This window comes from Anolis sagrei, chromosome 1 (genome assembly GCF_037176765.1).
Source record: "Anolis sagrei isolate rAnoSag1 chromosome 1, rAnoSag1.mat, whole genome shotgun sequence".
Classification (NCBI taxonomy): domain Eukaryota; kingdom Metazoa; phylum Chordata; class Lepidosauria; order Squamata; family Dactyloidae; genus Anolis; species Anolis sagrei.
Genome location: NC_090021.1, coordinates 37,919,728 through 37,934,893, shown reverse-complemented (window position 1 = coordinate 37,934,893; position 15,166 = coordinate 37,919,728). Strand labels below are relative to the sequence as shown.

Sequence of the window (15,166 nt, the reverse complement as noted above, 5' to 3'; positions counted from 1 at the left end):
AAATACAACTTAAGAACAGACGGTTTGTAACTTGGGGACTGCCTGTATAGTTTTAAAGACAATAATGCATCCTGCAGTGGAGTTGTGGAAGAGTTGGCCTACCGAATAAATTTTAGACCACAAATCCCACAATCCCATAACACTGTCTCCTTGGTTGTGCCAATGGGGTTTGTAGGTGAAAATGCATAGAAAATCACAAACCCCCTCTCCTATCTATTATATTTTAAACATGAGCTATAATATTATTATTCCAGACATTTGGGGGTGGGGGTGACACACCTCAGGACAGCTCACAACCAGCAACCATTAGATGCCAAACAAACAATAGTAATAAAATCACAATTAAAACATTACTTTAAAACATCAAATTATAAACATCCATTTAAAAATTAAATCCAAATCCGGAGTTGTAATCTGAGGTTTGCCCACTGTCAGTCACATAAGTCATTTGAATTATCGCTGCGTCTGCTGCTCTAATGCTTAGTCCCACAACCATGATTTAAGGTTTTTCCTAAAGGATACGAAAACTGTTTTCCTTCCTCTTTAGCAGCAGAAAGGATTGAGGTACAGCAAGATGAGATTTCTAAGCTTGTAGTTCTGAGGGGTTGCCAGTATTCAAACCACACATGTCTATTAAGGCCAATTGAGCCTTGTTAAATGTAAGCTATGCATTTTACTAAAAGAGCCTATCAAAATCTGATTTAAGGCTTTAATTAATATGTGCGGGTAACCATTTTATGATCTGTTTTGAAGTTCACAACTGCCATTATGTATTACTTTGTTCCACTGCAACTTGGAAGGTCTGAATAAAATTTAGCTGAATAAAGCAAAAGATGAAACCTTCAAGACTTTCATGCATAACAGCAGGTACCACTAAATTCAGCTGAAATTGCTACTGATAGTTTAGATTTCATTACCAATGTGCTTGGCATGCCATTAAAGAGAGCAATTCTATGAATGCAAACACTGGAGTGAACCCCCAATTGAAACAGCTCAAAGTATCTTGATTTTTAAATGAAATCTTGCTTGATATTTAAATTAAGCATGGCTAGAAATTAATATACATATAGGACAAAAGTAGGCAAAATACTTACAATATCTTTGAGTGGTTGTATATTTTCCTTTGCTAACTGTACTGCATCATCTAAGGAGCCATGAATATATGGAGCACCGGAATCTCTTTCGGGGGGACTGTTAACCTCCTCCATTATGTTATCCTTCACTTCAAGCTGACCTTCTGTCAAAAACAAAGTTTCACAAACAATTTTGGCAAGATTTTTTTATTTTTGAAATGTGTTTGTGCACTTAAATAATGTAACATGTTATCTGATCATAGTAATCATTTTTGGGAGGTAAGAGCGCATCTACTCTATAGAATGAATGCAGTTTGGCAACATTTTAACTGTCATGACTAACAGATACGGAGTCCTAGGATGAGTGGTTTGGTGAGGCACCAGCACTCTTTGGCAGAAAAGATTTAAAGTCCTTGAAAAATTACAACTTCCATGATTCCAATAACCCCCATTGGTCCAAGGACCACCATTTTGACTAGCAATGGTTCAGACTCTGGATTTCTTTAATCTCAAATGCCTGTTAATAGGCACTGAAAACAACTTTGGCATAAGCTTGGGCCTCTGGGCATTTAAAGTCCAGGAAAGTCTTGGTTTGCAAAATGAAATCAACTAGAAAACAACTTCAATCTGACATTCTGTTATAAAAGCCTTTCCAAAAATGACAACATGGGGTGGAAGGGTAGTGAAACTGCCCAAAATGTGTAAGGGGGCAGTTTTTGCAACACAAAAAGGTAGAGATGCTGGGGGCTTCAGAAATAATTGGTTTGGGTTGGGATGTTGCTTGTTTGTTTGTGTTTTTTGGTAATGTTGGGGTTAAACCCATCAAAATGGCTACTAAAGGCTTCACAATTCTCAGGAAAAAAATCTTACATTCTAAATATATCTTTGGGGGGGGGGGGGGAGAGATATATTTAGAATATAAGCCCAACCCACAGGACCCATTCTAAAGGACATGAGGCCACTACACAATGCTAATGGAAGCAGCTTCCACCACAGAAGTGAACTATTGGATGCTCTCCTTTGGTTCCCCCCCCCCCCCTTTACAGAAACCACTTAAAGAAGAATAAAGGTATCAAGAAACTTACCTGCCATAAAGTCTTTCTCAGTTCCTGAACCAGCCGGTTGAAGGGGTATATCCACATCTGGCTCTTTTTTATCATTGTCAAATAGATCTTTAATCCCTGTATCATCCAAAATTCTAGTTGTTTCCAAAATGTTCCCATCTCCTTTTGGTTGATCCAGAATTTCCTTTTTTGACATATGATCTGCATCAAGTGGAGGTTTTTCATCTATTCTCTCTTCAGGGCTTTGTACATGCTGCCTGTCATGGTCAATTTGTCTTCCATTAGCTATGGTGAACATAAGTATGCATATATATTTTAGTTAGGCTATAATCACCAGGACCCTGTTTACTTCTTGAAATAAATTATGCATCTTCAGATCTATCTTTCTGTTTACTTTAGTGATACCTAGAGAGTACCAGCACCACATTTGTGAAAAGATGTAAAAATGTGTACTGTAAAGACTTCTGAGTACTAGTTAGCTTTTAAAAGTTACTTTATTTTCCCTTTCTTCAGTCATGGAACTTAAGGTAACATGATCTTATATCAACTCTCTTAACTGCGCTACTTCAGAAAACTTGCAAGTACTATCCAACTTCCCAAAGTTGAAGAAATACAGTGTATATTTTAAAGAAAAAAGTTACTTTTTTGGATTATATGCGGCTGATAAAGGTGATTCCTGTGGAATCAGGCTCTTCACTCCAGACTCATCACTTTGTAAAACAGCAAACTGATGATTAGGGAACAGGGCTAGTATATTTCCCCTTTTGCATTTCTAGTAAGGCCTTATAGAAAGCATTTGAATACAGCTTCAGAAGTTCCTGCTGTAATGATAAACTTATGCCTGGATTGCACCACTTTAGGATATGGGTGGGATATAATTCCTTTCAAATAGGAAATTACAGGTTGGGCAGAATATATTTTAATCCAACCTGTTTTCTGTTATCCTAGTTTCTTGTATGGAGAGTATGTTTAATGGCATATTTCATTATGCATTCAGAAACAAATCAGGTGCAGATTTGCCATCTTAGAATTCAATCAGATGGCTTACCTGACAACCAGGCCTGAGAGTACAACTGAAGTATAATAGGCTGGAATAACACAGTAGTTAAACGCATACCAGGTAGCCAACTTCTTCTACAGAAGTGTCAATCTTAAGCATGCTTTCTTAGACATGCTATTGTAACCTCGTTGATGTTTTCAAAACGGAGGTGAAAGTTGTGAACATTTTTAAAATTTAAGTGTTTATGTTCTTCTGAGATGGGACTCAAGGGACAATAATCTTTTCTGAGGTCAAAATATCTCACACAAAAATATTTGCCTCAAAATTTCCATGGATGGAGTCCATGAACTTGACTACCTAGGCTAGAGTCCATAAAAGCATTTACTCATTTCAGCTTTTTCATCTTAGAAGTTTCATAACTTTTTGTATGGTTAACCCTTACAGCTGTTATCAGTTAATTATTTCATTTTGACTTTGAGCCCATCAACTGTGTTATAATGCTTCCTTGACACATATGCTAATCAAGTAGTGGAGCACTTAAAATTTCTTTCCAGTTTAGTATGCATAAGTGGCTGGAGTATATGCCTTTTAAAAAGTCTATCATCAATGCAGTATACTGCATGCTTCTATGTATACTCAGCAGTTAAGTCTCTCAATCAGGTTTACTTCCAAGTAAGTGTATATAGTATTGTAACCTGAAAATCTCACCTGTAGTGGATTCACTGGGATCTGTCTTAGATTCTGGAAAGGAGGCAAGTGGAGTACTCTCACTAACTGGAGAGTATTTTTGCCTTAAAGAGTACATCAGCTCTTGAATATCATCCATTAAGGCAGCTTCCTCATCAAACAAGTCAATTTCCTTGATCACCTCTTCTTTATTTTCTGCCTCCCTTTCATCTAAAGCTTTATTCAAAACATCCAAAATGTTAGACTCGGAAGATTCAAGGATTTGGTCTAAAGCATTTTCAGTGTTCTCAAAGTTGCCACCATGTTTCTGAGTAAGCTGCAGCTCCAACTGCATGTCCTGAAATAAAGATTCTATCCTGAAGACATGTTCTTCCCCAACGTACTTTTGTATACGTGCAATACGTTTTTCATCAAGGAATTCTTTCATTATAGTGAGCTGCCTGATGGACTCACTGTATTTTGACTCTATGGCTTCATTTGTGTCTTCCATGACACTTTTAGGACTGTGTGAGTGTTCATGTTCACCTTCTGTCTCTGCCGTTGAAATCTGTAGCTCTTCAACGCTGTTCTGTGAAAAATCTTTCGGGAGATGCTTCTTGGTTTGATTAAAGTCATCTTCGTCTTCCAGTTCAGATATGTTTAAACCGATTGGCATTATTTCATCATGGTTATTCTTTATTTCATTATTTTTCTCAACCAGAGAATTTTCTACTTCAGACAATGTTGTTCTGTCCACTTCCTGTTGTCTTTCCTCTTTGCTTATTTGCACTGCTCCATATTCCTCATTAAAATCCCCCGTGCCAACTTCTTTCTTGGCCTGCTCTAATGTTGTACTTGCTTCTTCTCCCATTTCATCAACAGGATTAGCAGCTCTTGAAATAGCATCGTCTGGCATTTGTGGCAGGGGGTCTGAGCTTTCAGCATCTAAAGTGAAACCTTGTTCATCCATATGTCTCTCTTTTGACAACTTTGCATTAACTGCATTTTCATCTTGCAATAACTCCTCTTCTGGTTCTTCTGTGAAATCATCGTCTTCCTTTTCTAGCTCCAGAGACAGGAGTTCTTCTGTGGGGGATTTGTCTCTTTCCATATCTGTTCCAGGAACCTTATCCAAGTGTTCAGCTTCATTTTTAACAATATTTTGTGGAGTAAAGTTTGTATGTTGTGTTGCTACCTTGGATTCTTTCAAAACATACTCTTTATTTATTATCTTCTTGCTACCTGTATGGTGATCCTCCTCTTCTTCCTCTTTGCTGTCTTCTGAATCCTGTGTTACAGTGTCTTGCTGAGACTGTTTGGTAGGCACTTCAGGATCTTTCTCTATGGACGCGTTTTCCACTGTTGATTTATTTGTTTGTTTCTTACTGCCAAATATTTTTTTTAGTTCAAAATCTCCATTTTGCTTGCTATCATAATTTGTGTCGCCTTCCACGACATCATTATCTAGATCACTTTCAGAGCCATTTGTTGATTCCTCCAATAAATCTGGCACAATGCTCAATGGCTGTTTATCCTCTTCATCTTTTTTTACAGTTTTTTCCCATAGGTTTTTGTGTTTTGTATCGTTTTCCAAGCTATCATCCACATTTCTCTCTTCTTCTGTTTTCTTATCTTTCCTTATGTTATGAAGGGAAAAGCCATCTGATTCATCTTCGATGTCATCTAGGGGTGCCTTTAATACATTTGCATTTGTTTCCACTGATGCTTTAGATAGCTGGTCATCATCATAACTGGAAAATGCATCAGAGTTATGTGTAGAAGTGCTGTGCACTTCTTCCCCCATAATATTTTTTTCCTCAGTTTGTGCGTGATCTTCCTCATTATCCTGAGTTGTATACTTTGTTTTCTTAGGATTTTCAATATGTGCATTATGTTTGTGCTTTGTAATAATATCATATTCTGACATTAGGGGACCATTTTCTGATGAGAATTCTGAATTAGCTAACTCATCTTCTACATTTTCCTTCTTGTTGATTAAAGTTTCCTCTTCCTCCTCTTCTTCCTCCTCCTCCTCTTCCTCATTTTGTTCCTTGACTTTATTGCTTTCAGTTTCATCTACTGTTCTTTCACCTCCACTGACAATTGCAAAAAATTTGTCCCCTAAATGTGTTAATAAACCAGAGTTGTCCTTTTTTTCATCAATTAATTTTGTGGCAGCTTTACCAGTGTTATCATAATCAAGCTCAGATGTTTCCGAGTCAGATGACATCTTTTTAGGCTCTATATCTTCCGAAGATTTAATTTCTACTTCTGTAAAAGGCAGTAAAGGAATTACTTCTGACTGCTGCTTTGGTTCTTCTAGCTTCTCTGTTTCAGAAGAATCAGTGTCCAGATCTTCTCCCAAATCAGCATCAAGTGATGTAACAAGGGCAGTTGTCTCATCATCAGATACAATGGCATCTGCAGTTGAACCAAATGTTGTTTTCAGGTCCGCTGATACATCTTGACGTAAAAGTGTGTAAGCTCCATCATCTTTGCCTCCATAATCTGATTGGTTAGGTTTTCCCTGAGATATGTTAGAGTTTTTGGCACTTTCATGTTTTGGCACTTTTAATGTTTCTTGCAAAATTTCTTCAAAAGGCTGATGTGCACTTTGGTCTCCCTGAGAATTATCTGTATCACTATTTACAATGAGGTCTTCACTCTTGGAATCAAGAGTTTCCTCTACATTCTTTTTATTATCAAATAGAACATTGTCTTTTTCATTCATTTTGGCATTGTTCTCACTCTCCTCTTCTGAGCCTACTTCAAAAGCATCACTCTCCAAATCAGTCCCTTCAGTTTCTTCTTCCCTTTCAGTTTCCAGCTCAGTTTCATCATCATGAATAGCTAGTATATCTTCTGATACCTTTAAAAGGTCATCCACATTATAATTATCAAAATCATCTTTGCCTCCATCAAAGCAAACAAAATCTGTTTCCTGAAGGGAGATAAAATTGATTTTAGTAACTAAAAGAAAATGGCTTTTCCACAAAAAAATTTGCCACATCTTAATTTCTATCTTAATTTAGATGAAATTAGTTTTAATCTATTATTAACATCTGCAACTAAATTATCAGATGGAAAATGGAAACATGGACTATCCAAGGTTTTCAAAAAGTTTTACACTACAATTCTATGCCTCCTAATCTGAGAGCAAAAGCAAACTTAGCATAGTGAAATATAGATAGTAAGGGTAAAGCTTTCCCCTTGACATTAAGTTTAGTCGAGTCCAACTCTGGAGGGTGGTGGTCATCTCCATTTCTAAACCGAAGAGCCGGCGTTGTCTATAGACACCTCCAAGGTCATGTGGCCAGCATGACTGCATGGAGCGCCATTACCTTCCTGCAAAAGTGGTACCTATTGATCTACTAACACTTGCATGCTTTCAAATGGCTAGGTTGGCAGAAGCTGGATCTAACAGCGGGAGCTCACCCCACTCCCCGGATTCAAACCACCGAACTTTTGGTCAGCAAGTTCAGCAGCTCAACGGTTTAATCCACTGCACCACCTCAGATATGCATGCACTATCTCAATTAATGAACCAAATGTGTTCTTGGTGATTACTCCTTTAGGAAAAAAATGGTATGAATAATATAAAAATAATAAGGGTAGGTTCCTACATTACAAAAAACAATACTGTAATGTTTCAGCAAACTTTTCATTCAAAACTATCAGCAATGGATGTGAGGATTGAACAAGCAGGTCACCCTTATGTAAGGAAACTAAAATATTTTAATCCTCTTGTAGACCATTGGAAGGTTTCTTGCAAAATACCTTCAGTAATGACTTTCTATAACAAACACTAATTGTCTTATGATTCCCATTCTCGTGATAAAACTCATTGAGCTATGTTTTGTTTTGAAAATGCTGGGGGAAGCTGGTGACGCAAGCTTATGTACTTGCTCCTTTTCTCTTTGTTTTGCTGTTCCTCCATGCCCATTTAAAGGGTTCTGGAGGCAGCTGCCATTTATCTTTCTAGTTGTAGGCAAGCATTTAACTTCTGCTCTTTCCCAGTTCAAACTAAATTGCATTGTTTACTGCAGATACACTGCTAAAACTTGACACAGCAAGTCCATGTTTCCCCAGGCCTCTTTCAGTATCCTCCTCATGCTATTGTTAAATGCATACAACTAGACAGAGGATGAGGTAGAAAATGGGAATTGCATAAAACAGAGCCTCACTGTTAGAAGCTTTGTTAACTGAGATATGCCTAAATCTGCATCATTGTTAATATCATCTTTTATATACCACTCTTCCCCAGAACCAGGACTTCATGTTGATTAGGCACAGAATCAAGGTGTATAACACATAAAAGTGATAGATTGGAACATATAGAGACTTATATATTACTATTAAAAGTAGCATTCAACAAGAAAGAGGATAGGGTTGTGTCATTAAGAATTTGCCTAAGAGCAGCTCCAACTACTGGTTCACCAAACTCTCCATGGTCTAAGCCAGAGCTTTCCAAATATTTCACTTTTTAGACATGCATCATTTTGCGACAAAGTAATTCAGTTTCTAAGCGATATAAACATTATGTGAATTGTAATAACAAAATGTATGGGGAAACAACATATTTCATGGAAACCTTTCATTTATATACTAAAAAATATATGATTGGCAAGATTTTTTTTTTGTCGTGTCAGGAACAACTTGAGAAACTGCAAGTCACTTCCGGTGTGAGAGAACTGGCCGTCTGCAAGGACGTTGCCCAAGGGATGCCCGGATGTTTTGATTTTTTACCATCCTTGTGGGAGGCTTTTCTAATGTCCTTGCAATGGGAAGCTGGAGCTGATAGAGGGAGCTCATCCATGCTCTCCCCAGATTTGAACCTGCGACCTGTCCGTTTTCAGTCCTGCCGGCACAGGGGCTTAATCCACTGCGCCAATGGGCGCTCCTGGTAAGATAATAATAAATTTCTAAGATTTTGCCATTTCTTGTTACGTTCATGTGAACACTAAAGTGTACTGACACATACTGTAGTTTGGAAATCTCTGGTCTAAACTGTTAAGAGGCTCTACTACAGGCAAAGGCTGTTCCTTTGTTTTGCTTCTATACCTAGTCTGTTAGATGCAGGATTTTTAAAAAAAACCTGCAACAACTTCAAAGCAATTCAAGAGATACTGAGGATTGGACCTGTGGCCTTCTGCATGGAAAGCTTATGTTCTTCCACTGAACTACAAACATTCCACTTCCTGGGAAGTTAGGCCTACGGAACACAATGGGACTTCCTTATGGATAAATGTACATAGTACTGTACCCCAGGCAGGCAAATACAGCATTTAGCATATGCCTGTATAATATGACTCAGAAAGTCTTGTACTGTGGTCTGCAAGTGTTTGACAAGTCTCTTGTATTACTGCTTGTGCAGAACAAAGTTTAATGAATCACTAGCAAGTTTTCGTAAATGGTTGGTAGATTACATTCAGCTTGGCAGTCACAAGATACATGGGCAAGCTGTCTCTCCTGAAGCATTGTTCCAAATAGAGAAACTAATTGTTCTCAACCAATTGGTTTGAGGAATGGGACAGGTAATTTAAAGAATTTTTATCTCCTTCTTCCTTACCAGCTTTTTTCCAGTCCATGTATATGTCTGGTTGTTGTTTTTAGACATAGAGTCATCTATAATACTCCCAAACCCTTCAAAAGAACAGCATACAGATCAAAACAAATATACAAGTAACTTACATCTGTTGGCAATTCTAGTTCATCATGGGTATAAATATGATTTATTTCAAGTAAGTCCTTTGGAAAATATCCAAATTCATTTCCAACCTATAAAGGAGGGAAAATGGGAGAGAAAGATCAATATAAGAAAAACTATTTTTCAATATATAAAAAAAAACATTTCTGATTTTTTGAAAAGCCAGCTATGCAATAGGAGCTTTGCAGAAGTAAAGAACAGTCTCTTCCGAGAGGCTTGACCCAGTAGGGTCAAATCCAGAGATGTGCCTAATAAGACTAATTTCTACCACAGGGCTTTGAGGTACTCTTTCTTTTAAGGCAAAAACTGGACTGCAACTACTTATATGACACATGGCAATTCAATTGTTGACTGTACCACTCTTATACTTTTTCCAATAGTACAATACAATTTTTAAAGTTTCAGTGGCTATAACTGTACACAAGATTTCAAAATGGGGTTGCGTAAAGGCAATACAGTACTGACAGATTATTTGAATACCCTTTCTAATAACTACAATTAAGAAGTTTGTCTCCCTTTTAAAAAACAACATTTACAGAATTTTTACTCCATTTTCACTGAAGTCAGTCACTTCCAGATCAAATCCCATCAGTGTATATGTGAGGCTGGTATTCTTTGCCTTAATATGCATGGCTTCACTCTGACTTACACTGCATCTCATTTACTGTTTTATTCCCTCTTCTCCCAGTTCAGTGACATCCAGATTGTTTATTTGTAGCTAAACAGATAAGCACTAGGCCTGTGCGGTTTCGTTCGTTAATTCGTTATTTCGTTATTAATTCGTTATTTTTACCACTTCTGACGCGATTTCAAAACACATTTTTAAACCCGGAAGGGTTTAAAAATATCGAAACAGCAGCCCCATATATTTTACGAGCTTCAGCTCGTGTCGTTAATGGGATGGAGGCTGCTGTGCTGCTGGTGCCTGGGAGCCAATCCGGCGGGGAGAAGGGGCGGCGCGAGCGCACACCCAGTGAGCCAAGCACCGCCCCTGCCTGTTGGGCGCCCGGCCCGCGCGCGCTCACCCTTACAACCGGCCTCTGCGCGCCATCCAATCGGCTCCGGCTCCTGCGCCCTCCTCCTCCTCCTCCTCCTCCTCCCAGCTGTGTTGCAGGAAGTGCCAGGAGGAGGAGGAGGAGGGCGCAGGAGCCGGAGCCGATTGGATGGCGCGCGCGGCTCCGGCTCCTGCGCCCTCCTCCTCCTCCTCCTGGCACTTCCTGCAACACAGCTGGGAGGAGGAGGAGGAGGAGGAGGGCGCAGGAGCCGGAGCCGATTGGATGGCGTGCGCGGCTCCGGCTCCTGCGCCCTCCTCCTCCTCCTCCTGGCACTTCCTGCAACACAGCTGGGAGGAGGAGGAGGAGGAGGAGGGCGCAGGAGCCGGAGCCGGAGCCGCGCGCGCCATCCAATCGGCTCCGGCTCCTGCGCCCTCCTCCTCCTCCTCCTCCTCCCAGCTGTGTTGCAGGAAGTGCCAGGAGGAGGAGGAGGAGGGCGCAGGAGCCGGAGCCGATTGGATGACCATGTTCCAGAAGCATTCTCTCCTGACATTTTGCCCACATCTATGGCAGGCATCCTCAGAGGTCTGTTGGAAACTACTAGGCAAATGGAGTTTATCTATGGAATGTCCAGGGTGGGAGAAATGAAAGCCATTCAATGCTAATCAAGGTGACCATTACTGCAACATTCACACTTACAAAATGTTTTGTAAATATTTACGAAATTTCGTAAATAACAAAACATTTTTTTGGAAAGTTTTGTAAATATTTTAAATATCGAAACAAAAAAACACCCCAATTACAAATCGATTTTAGAAACAAATTTTTTCTTGATCAAACAGGCCTAATAAGCACCTGTCCCAAAAGAGATTTTGAGGGGTTCTGATGCTTACAGAACTCCATTGAGAGAAATGAACTTTTATCCCTACTTTGTTTCCTACTCTTTAGCCAATTTAAAGTATATTAATAGTATGACCAAAATAAGGCAGCTAGGGCCCTGGTGGAATTCCAAAGATGAGGGCCCAATTCATAGTATGTAGAAATTCCTGCATTGGAAAACCAGCTTCATGCTATAACAAATTGCATTTAGTAGTACTGTGGTGTTGTTGTGTTCCCAAGTAATTTCTGACCTATAACAACCTTACAAGGTCCCTATCACAGGGTTTTCTGAATATATTCATAGTGGAGCTGTCTTTTCCTTCTGAGACTGAAAGAATGTGACTTGTCCAAGCGCCATGGCCAAGCAAGGATTTGCACTCTGGTTTCACTGTACTGCACTATAACATTAATTCAACTTGACACCATTTTCACTGCCATGGCTCAATGCTAGGGAATCCTGGGATTTGTAGTTTAGCAAGGCACCAGCACTCTTTGCCGGAGAAAGTTACAATCCTTGTAAAACTACAGCTCCTAGGATTCCATAGCATCAAACCATCACAATTAAAGTGGCATCAAAGTGCATTAATTCTACAGTGTATTTACACCCCTAGTCCGACAGTCAAACTGCTACAAAACATTGGTACTGCTAGGAAACCCTCCAGCAATTCAAAGCAACCACTCTGGGGTCTTAGGAAAGGAACGACTTTGAGAATTACTATTAACTTTGTCTAAAATGTAGCAAAACCAATGTTTTTCAGACATGCGGACAATGTGACAGTAATTTCAGAATTAAAATAAATATTTTCAATATCTAAGGATTGTATAACTAGTACAGTGATTGTGGTGTTGGTATGGGAAGGAGAATTGCTATGTCTCACATAATGCTTGAGCCCCACTTATCTAATTTTAATCTGTGTTAATACCCTCTAGAAGATAATTCACATACATCCTTACCTGCAAGTTCTTATTAATGTTGGCAGGAAGCCAATATTAATAGTGGAGAATTGTGCTAGAGATAAGATAACCTAGGCAATTAGAAACGGCCAAAACACATCAAAAGTAAACATACGTTTTAGAGATACTACATCAGAATATGCTCCAGGAGTCTTAGGTTTCTCCTAGACATTCTGAGGCTTTCATTGTAGGAGAAGTATTATGGTAACATGGTAATATGGAAAACACTTCCTGATATTTACACATAAATAGATGAACGCCAATTCCAATATAAATTACTTTATTAAAATTGCAAGCAGTTTCATGAACATTAGAGGTCTCTGTAGGTTTAATTTAAAAGGCGAAAATCAGATTTTTAGAGGCTAGCCTTTCGTAGGATGGAAAGAGAGCAGGGATGAATGAATAGAGATTTTCTGTTAGAACTGTTTGCTTTGCATAACAGCTTGAAGAAGACAATGAGTTCTTTTCTAATAGATATTTTTCAAGTATGAACAAACATATTTCATGGTAGGCGAATGTGTCATTCTTCTTGTTCAATATTTACTCTTTAAAAATAACGTAAACTAGTATATACAAAGTAATGTTTGTATTCCTGGTGTTATTTGCCTTAGCAACTACCAAATTAAAAGCAACCATATTTATCAATTATTTCTATGTTTAGAAGTTGGAAAATGAATGGATAATCATGCTTAGCTAGTCTGATAAATCTTTAATTTGCCTCCCCATTATCCTCAAATCCTTGAGGACAGCAATTCCTTACTTTACATCTCAATATGTCATTGGATTTAAACTCAGAGAAGCCCCAGTTATAGCATGTTCCTTGTGGTGAGGGATTGTAGGAGTTGTAATCCAACATCCATTGGAAACCTGCTCAGGGGAATACTATTTTCCTAAAATATTTTAGCTCAGTGAAATGGCAGATGGCTTATAATCAGAAAGCATTGGCATCTCTAAATGTGGCAATGGGTAGGCTTAATAATTGGGCCCTGCTGAACCGAACACTACTGCGTTCAGCAGATTCTATGATTAATCCGGTAGAAAAGTTTGGTTCTCTCTAACTTTTGTCTTAAATAGACACTGTGTAACACCCTGTAGTTCTGTGTTTCCTAATAGTCAGTTCTCCAGATTTTTTGGGCTTCCGCCCCTAAAAGTTTGTGCCAAAATGGCTAATTATCGGGCCATCTGGGAGATGAAGCCTCAAATATCGAGAGGATTATTTCGAGCACCGGGATTGTGGCGCAGCTGGCTGAGTGTCAGCTGCATTAAGATCACTCTGACCAAAAGGTCATGAGTTCGAAGCCAGCCCGGGCTGGAGTGGGTGTCCAGCCATTGTGTAGCCCGTTGTCGACCTTTGCAACCCAAAAGACAGTTGCATCTGTCAAGTAGGAAAATAAGGTACCACCTTGTATGGGAGGCTAAATTTAACTAATTTATGAGGCCATAAAGAAAAAAAGAATCCGGGGAATGTGGAATGCGGAAGAACTTCATCGGTGTCGCTGATGGACGATGAAAAGCAGCAGCTCCCCTGGCGGCCAGAGGAAAGTTAAATAGCCTCGGTGTATTTGTGTGTTAAACGTTGTTTGTCAAACTGGCATTGAATGTTTGCCATATATGTGTTGACTGTAATCCGCCCCGAGTCCCCTGCGGGGTGAGAAGGGCGGAATATAAGAACTGTAAATAAATAAATAAATAATGACTTGAGAACCACTGCAATAGACAATTGTGCCATAGCAAAGCTGGGGTAGATGCTATTTGGTTATGAAGCAAAAGCTGTGACTTGTAGTTTCTCCTTAAAAGCTGGGTGAGATAGTGGTATCAAACTGCTATAATTTGTTACTGTGGATATATCCTAACTGGAATGATTTGAAGGGCTTCATCTCCAGCTTTTAAAATGCACAGCCTGGAGGAAGGATGCTTTTTCTTACTTAAAATTACATCTCATGCCCTAAACTCTAGAAAGCCGTGGCTAATCAGTGTAAACAATGTCCTGTTTGATAGACCCTTGGGTTGGTTTAACTGTAATGCTTCTTATGCTCCCAATAAGAATGTTCGAAGTGAGAAAAGCAGCTTTCCTATGGATTACGTTTAGGGTCTCATCACACTAGAGAATGAATCCACATTAAATCCAGTTTCTGCCTCCTGCAGAATTCTGGGTTTGTAGCTTAGTGAGGCTGTTAAAGTGGATTCATTCTCTAATATGATGAATTAGTAACATTATAATTTACAATTCTTCATGAGGTCACGAAGAGTCGGAGATGACTGAACGAATGAACAACAACAACATAATTTACAAAGACACTGCAAGAAAGTTTCTGTCAGGGGCACATTTCTAAATTAGTTATTTTATAGATACTCTTACCTCTGGAATTGCACATTTAACTGGGCATATCTCCCCTTATCACTGTTTCCTTTTGCTTTCCTCCTTTCTTGGGCTACTTCCGTACAGTGGCCCTTATTTCTCATGCCAGTAAGGTAATGCTCAAGATCCTGCAAGGAAGACTCCAGCAATACATGGAGCGAGAGTTGCCAGATGTTCAAGCTGGGTTTAGAAAAGGCAGAGGAACGAGAGACCAGATTGCCAATATCCGCTGGATAATGGAGAAAGGCAGGGAGTTTCAGAAAAACATCTACTTCTGCTTCATTGACTATTCTAAAGCCTTTGACTGTGTGGATCATAATAAATTGTGGCAAGTTCTTAGTGGGATGGGCATCCCAAGCCACCTTGTCTCTCTCCTGAGGAATCTGTACAAGGACCAAGTTGCAACAGTAAGAACTGACCACGGAACAACAGACTGGTTCAAGATTGGGAAAGGCGTACGGCAAGGCTGCAT

General features: G+C 39.2%; 1 protein-coding gene across 2 annotated transcripts in view; it reads right to left on the bottom strand.

The window, feature by feature from the left end:
- The window catches only part of MIA3 (MIA SH3 domain ER export factor 3), a 50,654-nt gene that overhangs the window by 22,669 nt on the left and 12,819 nt on the right, over positions 1–15,166 (bottom strand). For both annotated transcript variants that reach the window (XM_060754216.2, XM_060754217.2), the window contains exons 3-6: positions 9,495–9,581; positions 3,846–6,744; positions 2,159–2,422; positions 1,095–1,237 (exon numbers count right to left, since the gene is read on the bottom strand). In XM_060754216.2, the coding sequence (XP_060610199.2) occupies positions 1,095–1,237; positions 2,159–2,422; positions 3,846–6,744; positions 9,495–9,581 (3,393 nt within the window). The remainder of the gene's footprint in view (positions 1–1,094; positions 1,238–2,158; positions 2,423–3,845; positions 6,745–9,494; positions 9,582–15,166) is intronic.